General features: G+C 60.0%; 1 protein-coding gene across 4 annotated transcripts in view; it reads left to right on the top strand.

Moving 5' to 3' along the window:
- The first annotated feature begins 230 nt into the window (after positions 1-230).
- The window catches only part of LOC122551183 (rho-related GTP-binding protein RhoG-like), a 145,205-nt gene continuing 127,842 nt past the window's right edge, over positions 231-17,593 (top strand). The window contains exon 1 of one of the 4 annotated variants that reach the window (XM_087988475.1): positions 231-454. Coding sequence is in view for 1 of the 4 variants with exons in the window: in XM_087988474.1 (XP_087844600.1) it covers positions 1,585-1,768 (184 nt within the window). In the remaining 3 variants the exon portion in view is untranslated. Of the gene's footprint in view, positions 455-1,430; positions 1,769-2,527; positions 2,577-2,794; positions 2,944-17,593 lie in introns of those variants that run through there. The other 3 variants (XM_087988474.1, XM_087988478.1, XM_087988477.1) reach the window with 3 other exon arrangements.

Consider the following 17,593-nt stretch of genomic DNA (forward strand, 5'->3'; position numbering starts at 1 on the left):
GCGGAATGGACTCCTTCCGCGCTGAAAGATTCGATGACAAGGATTTGAGAAAGTGCCAAAAAAAAAGCATTAAGAAAACACACACCCCCACCCAGACAAAATCAGCATGTTCCTGTCCAGACTCTCAGTCTCGGTGTGAGCAGTTGTGAAAAGTATTTAAAGCTGGGACTGAGAGTGGGAGGAGGTGGTGAGAGAAAGGGGAGAGATCCTCCCAGTGAGTTTTAACAACTCCCTCCCCCCACTGACGACAAGTTGCTCTTCTCTGGGACAGCGTGCTGTCAGTCGGTGTCTGTGCCTCTCAGGATGAAATATTCCCCTGGGCCTGAGGCAGTGACAGCCCGAGGATGCCACTGGAAACTAACTAATACCCAGCACTACTCCCCAGTAACGGTCAGACCCCTCCACGCTGCACGGTGACCAGCAGCCGTCTCCAGGAAGGATCCTGCATTTCTGGGTGAGGTTTGATTTAACCCTTCACTGCACTTGGCATCAGCAAGTGACTAGTCAGAGACAGAGCGACAGAGACACAGAGAGACACAGAGAGAGAGAGAGAGGCAGAGAGAGAGAGAGGCAGAGAGAGAGAGAGAAACAGAGGGAGAGAGACAGAGACAGAGAGAGAGAAAAGAGATGGAAACAGAGAGACAGAGAGAGAGAGACAGAGAGAGAGAAAGAGATGGAAACAGAGAGACAGAGAGAGAGAGACACAGAGAGAGAGAAAGAGATGGAAACAGAGAGACAGAGAGAGAGAGAGAGACAGAGACAGAGAGAGAGACAGAAACAGAGGGAGAGAGACAGAGACAGAGAGAAAGAGAGAGAGGGACGCAGAGACAGAGAGAGAGAGAGAAAGAGAGACAGAGAGACAAAGATAGAGATAAAGAAAAGCAGAGACAGAGAGAGTGTGTGTGTGCGTGAGTGTGTCTGTGTGTGTGTTTGTGTCTGTGTGTGTCTGTGTCTGTGGGTGTGTGTCTGTGTGTGTGTGTCTGTGTGTGTGTATCTGTGTGTCTGTGTGTGTGTCTGTCTGTGTGTGTGTCTGGGTGTGTGGGTGTGTGTCTGTGTGTGTGTGGGTGTGGTTGTGGGTGTGTGTGTGTGTCTGTGTGTGTGTCTGTGTGTGTGTGTCTGTGTGTGTCTGTGTGTGTGTCTGTGTGTGTGTGTGTGTGTCTGTGTGTGTGTGTGTGTGTGTGTCTGTGTGTGTGTGTCTGTGTGTGTGGGTGTGTGTGTCTGTGTGTGTGTCTGTGTGTGTGGGTGTGGGTGTGAGTCCAGACCATTCGTATGAAAAAAGGTCATCAATGACCTGACCCAGGGGAAAAGTCCTGGCCCAGACAGTGTGGACAGAAGGAGAATGGGCTCCCACACTGAGACAGAGCGTGTCAGAGTGTTTAAAGGGTGGACTGAAGGACGAGATGAGGGAGAATGGTGTGACAGGTAACGGGGTGAGGTGGAGAGGAGAAAGGGGTAAGGCGTTGGGCCGAGAGGCCTATTTCCTTGATGTTAGTTCAATGAACAGAAAGAATGCATTCGTATAGCACCTTCTGAGACTGCAGACCACCCAGAGGCCCTTGCTGACATTGCAGTACCTTGGAAGTAATGTTGGAATGCAGTGAACGAAGCAGTCAGTGCATAGCAAGATCCCACAAAGAGCTGGATGAAAATGGGCAGAAGCTCTGGTTTGTCAGTGACACCAATCACAGAGCCATAGAGTCATCCAGCACGGAACAGACCCTTTGGCCCAACCAGTCCACACTGACCAGAATCCCAACTCAACTATTCCGTGAGTAGTACCTGCCTGCTCCTGGCCCATATCCCTCTAAACCTTTCCTATTGATGTGCTTATCAAAAAGGCTTTTCAACATTGTTAGCTGTACCCACATCCCCCACTTCCTCAGGAAGATCATTCCGCACACCCTCTGACAGTGCGGCACTCTCTCAGCACTGACCCTCTGACAGTGTGGCACTCCCTCAGCACTGACCCTCTGACAGTGCGGCACTCTCTCAGCACTGACCCTCCGACAGTGCGGCACTCCCTCAGCACTGACCCTCCGACAGTGTGGCACTCCCTCAGCACTGACCCTCCAACAGTGCCCACTCCCTCAGCACTGACCCTCCGACAGTGCCCACTCCCTCAGTACTGACCCTCCGACAGTGTCCACTCCCTCAGCACTGACCCTCTGACAGTGCGGCACTCCCTCAGCACTGACCCTCCGACAGTGCCCACTCCCTCAGCACTGACCATCCGACAGTGCGGCACTCCCTCAGCACTGACCCTCCGATAGTGCGGCAGTCCCTCAGCACTGACCCTCCGACCCTCAGCACTGACCCTTTGAAATGCTGTCGATGTTTGGATGAGATGGTTTGACAGAGTTGTTTATATTGTCTGGTGAGGCATGTGTTAAAATCTCTCAGATACCTGATACTGGCCCGCAATAAATCTGTTTATAAATAGTCTGAGTTTTGGATTGGGAGAGATCTTGTGAAGGATGTTCGGGATGTCAGTCCAGGACTGAGCAGCTCACTCTCCAGATGTGAAGTGATTCAATCCGTCCGTCAAATATTTCAAACCGAAACTGACTCGGTATCAGGTAACTCCTGTGATTCTGTCCTCCCCCCTGTCCCGAGAGTTTGGGAGCTGGATGTACAGCTCACACTTTCAAAGCCATCCTCGCACTCCCCATCGGCTCAGGGTTGGGTTTCAGGAACAGCTACTCTCAGAGTGAATTACCATTGAAGGGGAGTTGCTCAGTACAGCTCCCACGGCCCCCAGGAAAACAGAGAGTTTAAACTCAGAGTGGGAGGAGGATCCAGGCAGATCGCTCGCAGGATTCCTCAGCTATTTTGGGATTTCAAGTTGTAACTGGGATCATTTATTGACCTAATCATTCCCACAGCTGTCTGCACGATACTGGACCTAGAGAGGTCAGAGACGGAACGATACAGGAGCTGGAGCTGGTAATATATTATAACATGGAGCACCGCACTGTCGGAGGGTCAGTGCTGAGGGAGTGCCGCACTGTTGGAGGGGCAGTGCTGAGGGACTGGGCCCTGTCGGAGGGTCAGTACTGAGGGAGTGCTGCACTGTCAGAGGGTCAGCCGTGAGGGAGTGCTGAACTATCGGAGGGTCAGTGCTGAGGGACTGGGCCCTGTCGCAGGGTCAGTGCGGAGGGAGTGCCGCACTGTCAGATGGTTAGCCCTGAGGGAGTGCTGCACTGTCAGAGGGTCAGCCCTGAGGGAGTGCCGCACTGTCAGATGGTTAGCCCTGAGGGAGTGCCGCACTGTCAGATGGTTAGCCCTGAGGGAGTGCTGCACTGTCGGAGGGTCAGTGCTGAGGGAGTGCCGCACTGTCGGAGGGTCAGTACTGAGAGAGTGCCGCACTGTCGGAGGGTCAGTGCTGAGGGAGTGCCGCACTGTCGGAGGATCACTGCTGAGGGAGTGCCACACTGTCAGAGGGTCAGTACTGAGGGACTGGGCCCTGTCAGAGGGTCAGTGCTGAGGGAGTGCCGCACTGTCGGAGGGTCAGTGCTGAGGGCGTGCTGTCAGTTATGTGTTGTTCTGATGTGAGGGTAAAACAAGGCACTGTTAGAGGTGATCACCAAGTTTCCCACGGTCAGTGTTTGGAAGTTAATTCCAGGGGGCGTCCTCATTATCCATTACTGTGGGATCCTCCTGTGTGTGAGCACTTGATCACTGTGTGTGCACATTGGATATCAGCAGGGATCACCTGTCCTCTCTGCGTCTCCCAAAGGGGGATCAGTTGATTACTCTGTGTTTGACTGAAGGATCCTGGTAATGGCTATGACCATCCAGGTCCCACCACCGAACCCCATCCCTATCCCTATCTCAGCCACTCCGACACACTCCATCTCCTCTCCCACATTCCCTCCTTCACACACTGTACGTCATTCCCAAATCCCACTGCTCCGTGTCCCATTCTCACCAAATCCCACTCACATCCATGGCCTCCAGCCCACATTGACTTCCATCGGGACAAAACACTCACTCCCTCCCCAAATATTCATCTTTGTTTTCAAATTCCTTCCTATCCTTATCTTGCCCCTTCACTCTGTAGCTCCCTCCAGCCCCTACACCCCCTCCCTATCTCTGTAACCCCCTCCAGCCCCTACACCCCCTCCCTATCTCTGTAACCCCCTCCAGCCCCTACACCCCCTCCCTATCTCTGTAACCCCCTCCAGCCCCGACACCCCTCCCTATCTCTGTAACCCCCTCCAGCCTCTACACCCCCTCCCTATCTCTGTAACCCCCTCCAGCCTCTACACCCCCTCCCTATCTCTGTAACCCCCTCCAGCCCCTACACCCCTCCCTATCTCTGTAACCCCCTCCAGCCTCTACACCCCCTCCCTATCTCTGTAACCCCCTCCCTATCTCTGTAATTCCCTCCCTATCTCTGTAACCCCCTCTCTATATCTATAAGCCTCACCCTATCTCTGTAACCCCCTCCCAATCTCTGCAAGCCTCTCCCTATCTCTGTAACCCCCTCCCTATCTCTGTAACTCCCTCGCTGTCTCTGTAACCCCGTCCCTATCTCTTTAACCCCCTCTCTATATCTATAAGCCTCGCCCTATCTCTGTAACTCCCTCCTGGTCTCTGTAAGCCCCTCCCAATTTCTGCAAGCCCCTCCCTATCTCTGTAACTCCCTCCCTATCTCTGTAACTCCCTCCCTGTCTCTGTAACCCCCTCCCTATCTCTGTAACCCCCTCTCTATATCTATAAGCCTCGCCCTATCTCTGTAACCCCCTCTCTATATCTATAAGCCTCGCCCTATCTCTGTAACCCCCTCTCTATATCTATAAGCCTCGCCCTATCTCTGTAACTCCCTCCTGGTCTCTGTAAGCCCCTCCCAATCATTGCAAGCCCCTCCCTATCTCTGTAACTCTCTCCCTATCTCTGTAACTCCCTCCCTGTCTCTGTAAGCCCCTCCCAATCTCTGCAAGCCCCTCCCTATCTCTGTAAACCCCTCCCTATCTCTGAAACCCCCTCCCTATCTCTGTAACACCCTCCCTGTCTCTGTAACCCCCTCCCTATCTCTGTAACCCCCTCTGTCTCTGTAACCCCCCTTTATCTCTGAAACCCCCTCCCTATCTCTGTAACTCCCTCCCTATCCCTGTAAACCCCTCCCTATTTCTGTAACTCCGTCTCTGTAACCTCTCCCTACCTCTGCAACACCTTCCTGTCTCTGTAGCCCCCTCTCTACCTCTGTAACCCCCTCCGTATCTCTGTAACTCCCTCCCTGTCTCTGTAACCCCCTCCCTGTCTCTGTAGCCCCCTCCCTATCTCTGTAACCTCCTCCCTATCTCTGTAACCTCCTCCCTGTCTCTGTAGCCCCCTCCCTATCTCTGTAACCTCCTCCCTGTCTCTGTAGCCTCCTCCCTATCTCTTTAACCCCCTCTCTGTCTCTGTAACCTCCCCCCCCCGTCTCTGTAGCCCCCTCCCTATCTCTGTAACTCCCTCCCTATCTCTGTAAACCCCTCCCTATCTCTGTAACCCCCTCTCTGTCTCTGTAACCCCTTCCCTATCCCTGTAACCCCCACCCTATCTCTGTAACCCCCTCGCTATCCCTGTAACCCCCTCCCTATCCCTGTAACCCCCTCCCTATCTCTGTAACCCCCTCCCTATCCCTGTAACCCCCTCCCTATCTCTGTAACTCTCTCCTTTTCTCTGTAACCCCCTCCCTATCTCTGTAACTCTCCCTATCTCTGTAACCCCTACCCTGTCTCTGTGGCCCCCTCCCTATCCCTGTAACCCCCTCCCTATCTCTGTAACCCCCTCCCTATCCCTGTAACCCCCTCCCTATCTCTGTAACCCCCTCCCTATCTCTGTAACCCCCTCCCTATCCCTGTAACCCCCTCCCTATCTCTGTAACCACCTCCCTATCTCTGTAACCCCCTCCCTATCCCTGTAACCCCCTCCCTATCTCTGTAACCCCCTCCCTATCCCTGTAACCCCCTCCCTATCTCTGTAACCCCCTCCCTATCCCTGTAACCCCCTCCCTATCTCTGTAACCCCCTCCCTATCCCTGTAACCCCCTCCCTATCTCTGTAACCCCCTCCCTATCCCTGTAACCCCCTCCCTATCCCTGTAACCCCCTCCCTATCTCTGTAACCCCCTCCCTATCCCTGTAACCCCCTCCCTATCTCTGTAACCCCCTCCCTATCTCTGTAACCCCCTCCCTATCCCTGTAACCCCCTCCCTATCTCTGTAACCCCCTCCCTATCTCTGTAATTCCCTCTCTGTCTCTGTAACCCCCTCCCTATCCCTGTAACCCCCTCCCTATCCCTGTAACCCCCACCCTATCCCTGTAACCCCCTCCCTATCCCTGTAACCCCCACCCTATCCCTGTAACCCCCTCCCTATCCCTGTAACCCCCTCCCTATCTCTGTAACTCCCTCCTTTTCTCTGTAACCCCCTCCCTATCTCTGTAACTCTCCCTATCTCTGTAACCCCTACCCTGTCTCTGTGGCGCCCTCCCTATCTATGTAACTCCCTCCCTACCTCTGTAACCACCCCCCCGCTTCGTATCACTGTAACCCCTCCCCTCCAGGTTTCTCTGGGTTTCAGCTTTCCTCTGATCACAGCCTGTTGATGACCCCAATTCCCCTTACCTGCCCTTGGGGGGGGGGGGTGGGTGTGCCTCCAGCCTGGTGACCATGGTGTGTACCTCTCACCTCTCACCTTCCTCATTTACAACATTTCACAAGGTGATGTTTTTGATGAAAGTTTGAGGAATCTTTCCCCAACATCTTGTGGCAGGAGGCCTCACAGCATCAGGGTTCGAGGTCTGATTCCAGCCTCGGGCGACGTGTCTCGGTGGAGTTTGCACATTCTCCCCGTATCTGCGTGTTTCCTCCTGGTCCCCACACTGTCCCAGCCCCACACTGTCCCAGCCCCACACTGTCCCAGCCCCACACTGTCCCAACCCCACACTGTCCCAGCCCCACACTGTCCCAGCTCCACACTGTCCCAGCCCCACACTGTCCCAGCCCCACACTGTCCCAGCCCCACACTGTCCCAGCCCCACACTGTCCCAGCCCCACACTGTCCCAGCTCCACACTGTCCCAGCCCCACACTGTCCCAGCTCCACACTGTCCCAGCCCCACACTGTCCCAGCTCCACACTGTCCCAGCCCCACACTGTCCCAGCCCCACACTGTCCCAGCCCCACACTGTCCCAGCTCCACACTGTCCCAGCCCCACACTGTCCCAGCTCCACACTGTCCCAGCCCCACACTGTCCCAGCTCCACACTGTCCCAGCTCCACACTGTCCCAGCCCCACACTGTCCCAGCTCCACACTGTCCCAGCTCCACACTGTCCCAGCCCCACACTGTCCCAGCTCCACACTGTCCCAGCCCCACACTGTCCCAACCCCACACTGTCCCAGCCCCACACTGTCCCAGCCCCACACTGTCCCAGCCCCACACTGTCCCAACCCCACACTGTCCCAGCTCCACACTGTCCCAGCCCCACACTGTCCCAGCCCCACACTGTCCCAGCCCCACACTGTCCCAGCCCCACACTGTCCCAGCCCCACACTGTCCCAGCCCCACACTGTCCCAGCTCCACACTGTCCCAGCCCCACACTGTCCCAGCTCCACACTGTCCCAGCTCCACACTGTCCCAGCCCCACACTGTCCCAGCTCCACACTGTCCCAGCTCCACACTGTCCCAGCCCCACACTGTCCCAGCTCCACACTGTCCCAGCCCCACACTGTCCCAACCCCACACTGTCCCAGCCCCACACTGTCCCAGCGCCACACTGTCCCAGACCCACACTGTCCCAGCCCCACACTGTCCCAGCCCCACTCTGTCCCAGCCCCACACTGTCCCAGCCCCACTCTGTCCCAGCCCCACACTGTCCCAGCGCCACACTGTCCCAGACCCACACTGTCCCAGCCCCACACTGTCCCAGCGCCACACTGTCCCAGACCCACACTGTCCCAGACCCACACTGTCCCAGCCCCACACTGTCCCAGACCCACACTGTCCCAGCCCCACACTGTCCCAGCCCCACTCTGTCCCAGCCCCACACTGTCCCAGCGCCACACTGTCCCAGACCCACACTGTCCCAGCCCCACACTGTCCCAGCCCCACACTGTCCCAGCCCCACTCTGTCCCAGCCCCACACTGTCCCAGACCCACACTGTCCCAGCCCCACACTGTCCCAGCCCCACACTGTCCCAGCCCCACTCTGTCCCAGCCCCACACTGTCCCAGACCCACACTGTCCCAGCCCCACACTGTCCCAGCCCCACTCTGTCGCAGGCACACACTGTCCCAGCCCCACTCTGTCCCAGCCCCACACTGTCCCAGCCCCACTCTGTCCCAGCCCCACTCTGTCCAAGCCCCACACTGTCCCAGCCCCACTCTGTCCCAGCCCCACTCTGTCCCAGCCCCACACTGTCCCAGCCCCACACTGTCCCAGACCCACACTGTCCCAGCCCCACTCTGTCCCAACCCCACACTGTCCCAGCCCCACACTGTCCCAGCCCCACTCTGTCCCAGCCCCACACTGTCCCAGCCCCACACTGTCCCAGCCCCACTCTGTCCCAGCCCCACACTGTCCCAGCCCCACACTGTCCCAGCCCCACTCTGTCCCAGCCCCACACTGTCCCAGCCCCACATTGTCCCAGACCCACACTGTCCCAGCCCCACTCTGTCCCAACCCCACACTGTCCCAGCCCCACACTGTCCCAGCCCCACTCTGTCCCAGCTCCACACTGTCCCAGCCCCACACTGTCCCAGCCCCACTCTGTCCCAGCCCCACACTGTCCCAGCGCCACACTGTCCCAGACCCACACTGTCCCAGCCCCACACTGTCCCAGCCCCACACTGTCCCAGCCCCACACTGTCCCAGCCCCACACTGTCCCAGCACCACACTGTTCCAGCCCCACACTGTCCCAGACCCACACTGTCCCAACCCCACACTGTCCCAGACCCACACTGTCCCAACCCCACACTGTCCCAGCCCCACACTGTCCCAGCCCGACACTGTCCCAGCCCCACACTGTCCCAACCCCACACTGTCTCAGCCCCACACTGTCCCAGCAACACAGTTCCAGCCCCACACTGTCCCAGCCCCACACTGTCCCAGCCCCACACTGTCCCAGCCCCACACTGTCCCAGCACCACACTGTTCCAGCCCCACACTGTCCCAGACCCACACTGTCCCAACCCCACACAGTTCCAGCCCCACACTGTCCCAGCCCCACACTGTCCCAGCCCCACACTGTCCCAGCCCCACACTGTCCCAGCCCCACACTGTTCCAACCCCACACTGTCCCAGCCCCACACTGTCCCAGCCCCACACTGTCCCAGCACCACACTGTTCCAGCCCCACACTGTCCCAGTCCCACACTGTCCCAACCCCACACTGTCCCAGACCCACACTGTCCCAGCCCCACACTGTCCCAGCCCCACTCTGTCCCAGCCCCACACTGTCCCAGCCCCACACTGTCCCAGCCCCACTCTGTCCCAGCCCCACACTGTCCCATCCCCACACTGTCCCAGCAGCACTCTGTCCCAGCCCCACACTGTCCCAGCCCCACACTGTCCCAGACCCACTCTGTCCCAGCCCCACACTGTCCCAGCCCCACACTGTCCCAGCCCCACTCTGTCCCAGCCCCACACTGTCCCATCCCCACTCTGTCCCAGCCCCACACTGTCCCAGCCCCACACTGTCCCAGCCCCACTCTGTCCCAGCCCCACACTGTCCCATCCCCACACTGTCCCAGCAGCACTCTGTCCCAGCCCCACACTGTCCCAGCCCCACACTGTCCCAGACCCACTCTGTCCCAGCCCCACACTGTCCCAGCTCCACACTGTCCCAGCCCGACACTGTCCCAGCCCCACACTGTCCCAACCCCACACTGTCTCAGCCCCACACTCACCCAGCCCCACACTGTCCCAGCCCCACACTGTCCCAGACCCACACTGTCCCAGCCCCACACTGTCCCAACCCCACACTGTCCCAGCCCCACACTGTCCCAGCCCCACTCTGTCCCAGCTCCACACTGTCCCAGCCCCACACTGTCCCAGCCCCACTCTGTCCCAGCCCCACACTGTCCCAGCCCCACACTGTCCCAGCCCCACACTGTCCCAGCCCCACACTGTCCCAGCCCCACACTGTCCCAGCCCCACACTGTCCCAACCCCACACTGTCCCAGCCCCACACTGTCCCAGCCCCACTCTGTCCCAGCCCCACACTGTCCCATCCCCACTCTGTCCCAGCCCCACACTGTCCCAGCCCCACACTGTCCCAGCCCCACACTGTCCCAGCCCCACACTGTCCCAGACCCACACTGTCCCAGCCCCACTCTGTCCCAACCCCACTCTGTCCCAGCCCCACACTGTCCCAGCCCCACACTGTCCCAGCCCCACTCTGTCCCAGCCCCACACTGTCCCAGCGCCACACTGTCCCAGCCCCACACTGTCCCAGCCCCACACTGTCCCAACCCCACACTGTCCCAGCCCCACACTGTCCCAGCCCCACACTGTCCCAGCAACACAGTTCCAGCCCCACACTGTCCCAGCCCCACACTGTCCCAGCCCCACACTGTCCCAGCCCCACACTGTCCCAGCCCCACACTGTCCCAGACCCGCTCTGTCGCAGCCCCACACTGTCCCAGACCCACACTGTCCCAGCCCCACACTCACCCAGCCCCACACTGTCCCAGCCCCACTCTGTTCCAGCACCACACTGTCCCAGCCCCACACTGTCCCAGCCCCACACTGTCCCAGCACCACACTGTCCCAGCCCCACACTGTCCCAGCCCCACACTGTCCCATCCCCACACTGTCCCAGCCCCACTCTGTCCCAACCCCACACTGTCCCAGCCCCACACTGTCCCATCCCCACACTGTCCCAGCCCCACTCTGTCCCAACCCCACACTGTCCCAGCCCCACACTGTCCCAGCTCCACACTGTCCCAGCTCCACACTGTCCCAACCCCACACTGTCCCAGACCCACACTGTCCCAGCCCCACACTGTCCCAGCCCCACCCTGTCCCAGCCCCGCACTGTCCCAGCCCCACTCTGTCCCAACCCCACACTGTCCCATCCCCACTCTGTCCCATCCCCACTCTGTCCCAACCCCACACTGTCCCAGACCCACACTGTCCCATCCCCACACTGTCCCAGCCCCACTCTGTCCCAACCCCACACTGTCCCAGCCCCACACTGTCCCATCCCCACACTGTCCCAGCCCCACTCTGTCCCAACCCCACACTGTCCCAGCCCCACACTGTCCCAGCTCCACACTGTCCCAGCTCCACACTGTCCCAACCCCACACTGTCCCAGACCCACACTGTCCCAGCCCCACACTGTCCCAGCCCCACTCTGTCCCAACCCCACACTGTCCCAGCTCCACACTGTCCCAGCCCCACACTGTCCCAGCTCCACACTGTCCCAGCTCCACACTGTCCCAACCCCACACTGTCCCAGACCCACACTGTCCCATCCCCACTCTGTCCCAACCCCACACTGTCCCAGACCCACACTGTCCCAGCCCCACACTGTCCCATCCCCACTCTGTCCCAACCCCACACTGTCCCAGCCCCACACTGTCCCAGTCCCACACTGTCCCAACCCCACACTGTCCCAGCCCCACACTGTCCCAGCCCCACTCTGTCCCTGACCCACACTGTCCCAACCCCACACTGTCCCAGCCCCACACTGTCCCAACCCCACACTGTCCCAGACCCACACTGTCCCAGCCCCACACTGCCCCAACTCCACACTGTCCCAGACCCACACTGTCCCAGCCCCACACTGTCCCAGCCCCTCACTGTCCCAGCCCCACTCTGTCCCAGCCCCACACTGTCCCAGCCCCACACTGTCCCAGCCCCACTCTGTCCCAGCCCACACTGTCCCAGCCCCACTCTGTCCCAGCCCCACACTGTCCCAGCCCCACTCTGTCCCAGCCCCACACTGTCCCAGCCCCACACTGTCCCAGCCCCACTCTGTCCCAGCCCCACTCTGTCCCAGCCCCACCCTGTCCCAGCCCCACACTGTCCCAGCCCCACACTGTCCCAGCCCCACCATGTCCCAGCCCCACTCTGTCCCAGCCCCACACTGTCCCAGCCCCACACTGTCCCAGACCCACACTGTCCCAGCCCCACTCTGTCCCAACCCCACACTGTCCCAGCCCCACATTGTCCCAGCCCCACTCTGTCCCAGCCCCACTCTGTCCCAGCCCCACACTGTCCCAGCCCCACTCTGTCCCAACCCCACTCTGTCCCAACCCCACACTGTCCCAGCGCCACACTGTCCCATCCCCACACTGTCCCAGCAGCACTCTGTCCCAGCCCCACACTGTCCCAGCCCCACACTGTCCCAGACCCACACTGTCCCAGCCCCACACTGTCCCAGCACCACACTGTCCCAGCACCACACTGTCCCAGCCCCACACTGTCCCAGCCCCACACTGTCCCAGCACCACACTGTCCCAGCCCCACACTGTCCCAGCACCACACTGTCCCAGCCCCACACTGTCCCAGCCCCACACTGTCCCAGCACCACACTGTCCCAGCTCCACACTGTCCAGCCCCACACTGTCCCAGCCCCACACTGTCCAAACCCCACACTGTCCCAACCCCACACTGTCCCAGCCCCACACTGTCCCAGCGCCACACTGTCCCAGCACCACACTGTCCCAGCCCCACACTCACCCAGCCCCACACTGTCCCAGCACCACACTGTCCCAGCTCCACACTGTCCAGCCCCACACTGTCCCAGCCCCACACTGTCCAAACCCCACACTGTCCCAACCCCACACTGTCCCAGCCCCATACTGTCCCAGCCCCACACTGTCCCAGCACCACACTGTCCCAGCCCCACACTCACCCAGCCCCACACTGTCCCAGCACCACACTGTCCCAGCTCCACACTGTCCAGCCCCACACTGTCCCAGCCCCACACTGTCCAAACCCCACACTGTCCCAGCCCCACACACACCCAGCCCCATACTGTCCCAGCCCCACACTGTCCCAGCACCACACTGTCCCAGCCCCACACTCACCCAGCTCCACACTGTCCAGCCCCACACTGTCCCAGCCCCACACTGTCCCAGCCCCACACTGTCCCAGCCCCACACTGTCCCAGCCCCATACTGTCCCAGCCCCACACTGTCCCAGCACCACACTGTCCCAGCCCCACACTCACCCAGCTCCACACTGTCCAGCTCCACACTGTCCCAGCCCCACACTGTCCCAGCCCCACACTGTCCCAGCACCACACTGTCCCAGACCCACACTGTCCCAGCCCCACACTGTCCCAACCCCACACTGTCCCAACCCCACACTGTCCCAGCGCCACACACACCCAGCCCCACACTGTCCCAACCCCACACTGTCCCAGACCCACACTGTCCCAGCCCCACACTGTCCCAGCCCCACACTGTCCCAGACCCACACTGTCCCAGACCCACACTGTCCCAGCCCCACACTGTCCCATCCCCACACTGTCCCAGCCCCACTCTGTCCCAGCCCCACACTGTCCCAGCCCCACACTGTCCCAGCCCCACACTGTCCCAGACCCACACTGTCCCAACCCCACACTGTCCCAGCCCCACACTGTCCCAACCCCACACTGTCCCAGACCCACACTGTCCCAGCCCCACACTCACCCAGCCCCACACTGTCCCAGCCCCACACTGTCCCAGACCCACACTGTCCCAACCCCACACTGTCCCAGCCCCACACTGTCCCATCCCCACACTGTCCCAGCCCCACTCTGTCCCAGCCCCACACTGTCCCAGCCCCACACTGTCCCAGACCCACACTGTCCCAACCCCACACTGTCCCAGCCCCACACTGTCCCAACCCCACACTGTCCCAGACCCACACTGTCCCAGCCCCACACTCACCCAGCCCCACACTGTCCCAGCCCCACACTGTCCCAACCCCACACTGTCCCAGACCCACACTGTCCCAGCCCCACACTCACCCAGCCCCACACTGTCCCAACCCCACACTGTCCCAGACCCACACTGTCCCAGCCCCACACTCACCCAGCCCCACACTGTCCCAGCCCCACACTGTCCCAGCCCCACACTGTCCCAGCTCCACACTGTCCAGCCCCACACTGTCCCAGCCCCACACTGTCCCAACCCCACACTGTCCCAACCCCACACTGTCCCAGCGCCACACACACCCAGCCCCACACTGTCCCAACCCCACACTGTCCCAGACCCACACTGTCCCAGCCCCACACTGTCCCAGCCCCACACTGTCCCAGACCCACACTGTCCCAGACCCACACTGTCCCAGCCCCACACTGTCCCATCCCCACACTGTCCCAGCCCCACTCTGTCCCAGCCCCACACTGTCCCAGCCCCACACTGTCCCAGCCCCACACTGTCCCAGACCCACACTGTCCCAACCCCACACTGTCCCAGCCCCACACTGTCCCAACCCCACACTGTCCCAGACCCACACTGTCCCAGCCCCACACTCACCCAGCCCCACACTGTCCCAGCCCCACACTGTCCCAGCACCACACTGCCCCAGCCCCACACTGTCCCAGCCCCACACTGTCGCAGCCCCACACTGTCCCAACCCCACACTGTCCCAACCCCACCGGTGACGTCGAACACTTCTTCCGTCACCTCCGCCTCCGAGCTTACTTTCACAATCAGGACTCCCGTCCACCTTCCGAGGACCCCTTCGCCCACCTCCAACACACTGCATTCACCTGGACACCCCGCGCTGGCCTAGGACCTGCCCTCGACCTCTTCATTTCTAACTGCCGCCAGGACATTAACCGCCTCAACCTGTCTACCTCCCTCCCCCACTCCAACCTCTCACCCTCACAACGCGCAGCCCTCCAATCCCTCTGCTCCAATCCCAACCTCACCATCAAGCCAGCGGATAAAGGGGGCGCAGTGGTAGTCTGGCGCACTGACCTCTACATCGCTGAAGCCAAACGCCAACTCGAGTACACCTCTTCCTACTGCCCCCTCGACCATGACCCCACCCCCCCATCACCAAACCATCATCTCCCAGACCATACAGAACCTCATCACCTCAGGAGATCTCCCACCCACAGCTTCCAACCTCATAGTCCGGGAACCCCGCACTGCCCGGTTCTACCTCCTTCCCAAGATCCACAAGCCTGACCACCCTGGCTGACCCATTGTCTCAGCATGCTCCTGCCCCACTGAACTCATCTCTATCTACCTCGACACTGTCCTATCCCCCCTAGTCCAGGAACTCCCCACATACGTTCGAGACACCACCCACGCCCTCCACCTCCTCCAAGACTTCCGTTTCCCCGGCCCCCAACGCCTCATCTTCACCATGGATATCCAATCCCTCTACACCTCCATCCGCCATGACCAGGGCCTCCAAGCCCTCCGTTTTTTCCTCTCCAGACGTCCCCAACAGTACCCCTCCACCGACACTCTCATTCGTTTGGCCGAACTGGTCCTCACCCTTAACAATTTCTCCTTTGAATCCTCCCACTTCCTCCAGACCAAAGGGGTAGCCATGGGCACACGTATGGGCCCCAGCTAGGCCTGTCTCTTTGTTGGCTACGTAGAGCAGTTGATCTTCCGTAATTACACCGGCACCACTCCCCACCTCTTCCTCCGCTACATTGATGACTGCATTGGCGCCACCTCGTGCTCCCGCGAGGAGGTTGAGCAATTCATCAACTTCACCAACACTTTCCACCATGGCCTTAAATTTACCTGGACTATCTCTGACACCTCCCTCCCCTTCCTGGACCTCTCCATCTCCATTAATGACGACCGACTTGACACTGACATTTTTTACAAACCCACTGACTCCCACAGCAACCTGGATTACACCTCTTCCCACCCTACTCCTGCAGAAATACCATCCCGTATTCCCAATTCCTCCGCCTCCGCCGTATCTGCTCCCAGGAGGACCAGTTCCACCAGAGAACACACCAGATGGCCTCCTTCTTTAGAGACCGCAATTTCCCTTCCCACGTGGTTAAAGATGCCCTCCAACGCATCTCGTCCACATCCCGCACCTCCGCCCTCAGACTCCACCCCTCCAACCGTAACAAGGACAGAATGCCCCTGGTGCTCACCTACCACCCTACAAACCTTCACATAAACCAAATCATCCGCCGACATTTCCGCCACCTCCAAACAGACCCCACCACCAGGGATATATTTCCCTCCCCACCCCTCTCCGCCTTCCACAAAGACCGTTCCCTCTGTGACTACCTGGTCAGGTCAACGCCCCCCTACGACCCACCCTCCCATCCTGGCACTTTCCCCTGCCACCGCAGGAACTGTAAAACCTGTGCCCACACCTCCTCCCTCACCTCGATCCAAGGCCCTAAAGGAGCCTTCCACATCCATCAAAGTTTTACCTGCACATCCACTAATATCATTTATTGTATCCATTGCTCCCGATGCGGTCTCCTCTACATTGGGGAGACTGGGCGCCTCCTAGCAGAGCGCTTTAGGGAACATCTCCGGGACACCTGCATCAATCAACCACACTGCCCCGTGGCCCAACATTTCAACTCCCCCTCCCACTCTGCCGAGGACATGGAGGTCCTGGGCCTCCTTCACCGCCGCTCCCTCACCACCAGACGCCTGGAGGAAGAACACCTCATCTTCAGCCTCGGAACACTTCAACCCCAGGGCATCAATGTGGACTTCAACAGCTTCCTCATTTCCCCTTCCCCCACCTCACCCTAGTTCCAAACTTCCAGCTCAGCACTGCCCCCATGACTTGTCCGGACTTGTCCTACCTGCCTATCTCCTTTTCCACCTATCCACTCCACCCTCTCCTCCCTGACCTATCACCTTCATCCCCTCCCCCACTGACCTATTGTACTCTATGCCACTCTCTCCCACCCCCATCCTCCTCTAGCTTATCTCTCCACACTTCAGGCTCTCTGCCTTTATTCCTGATGAAGGGCTTTTGCCCGAAACGTCGATTTTGCTGCTCCTCGGATGCAGCCTGAACTGCTGTGCTCTTCCAGCACCATTGATCCAGCCCCACACTGTCCCAGCCCCACACAGTCCCAGCCCTACACTGTCCCAACCCCACACTGTCCCAGCCCCACACTGTCCCAGCCCCACACTGTCCCAGACCCACACTGTCCCAGCCCCACACTGTCCCAGTCCCACACTGTCCCAGCCCCACACTGTCCCAATCCCACACTGTCCCAATCCCACACTGTCCCAGCCCCACACTGTCCCAGACCCACACTGTCCCAGCCCCACACTGTCCCAGTCCCACACTGTCCCAGCCCCACACTGTCCCAATCCCACACTGTCCCAATCCCACACTGTCCCAGACCCACACTGTCCCAGCACCACACTGTCCCAGCCCCACACTGTCCCAGCCCCACACTGTCCCAGCCCCACACTGTCCCAGACCCACACACACCCAGCCCCACACTGTCCCAGCCCCACACTGTCCCAGCCCCACACTGTCCCAACCCCACACTGTCCCAGCCCCACACTGTCCCAGCCCCACACTGTCCCAGCCCCACACTGTCCCAGACCCGCACTGTCCCAGCCCCACACTGTCCCAACCCCACACTGTCCCAGACCCACACTGTCCCAGCCCCACACTGTCCCAGACCCACACTGTCCCA

This window comes from Chiloscyllium plagiosum, unplaced genomic scaffold (genome assembly GCF_037043375.1).
Source record: "Chiloscyllium plagiosum isolate Xiang-an unplaced genomic scaffold, Cpla_swu_hap1 HiC_scaffold_6, whole genome shotgun sequence".
In the NCBI taxonomy this organism is placed as follows: Eukaryota; Metazoa; Chordata; class Chondrichthyes; order Orectolobiformes; family Hemiscylliidae; genus Chiloscyllium; species Chiloscyllium plagiosum.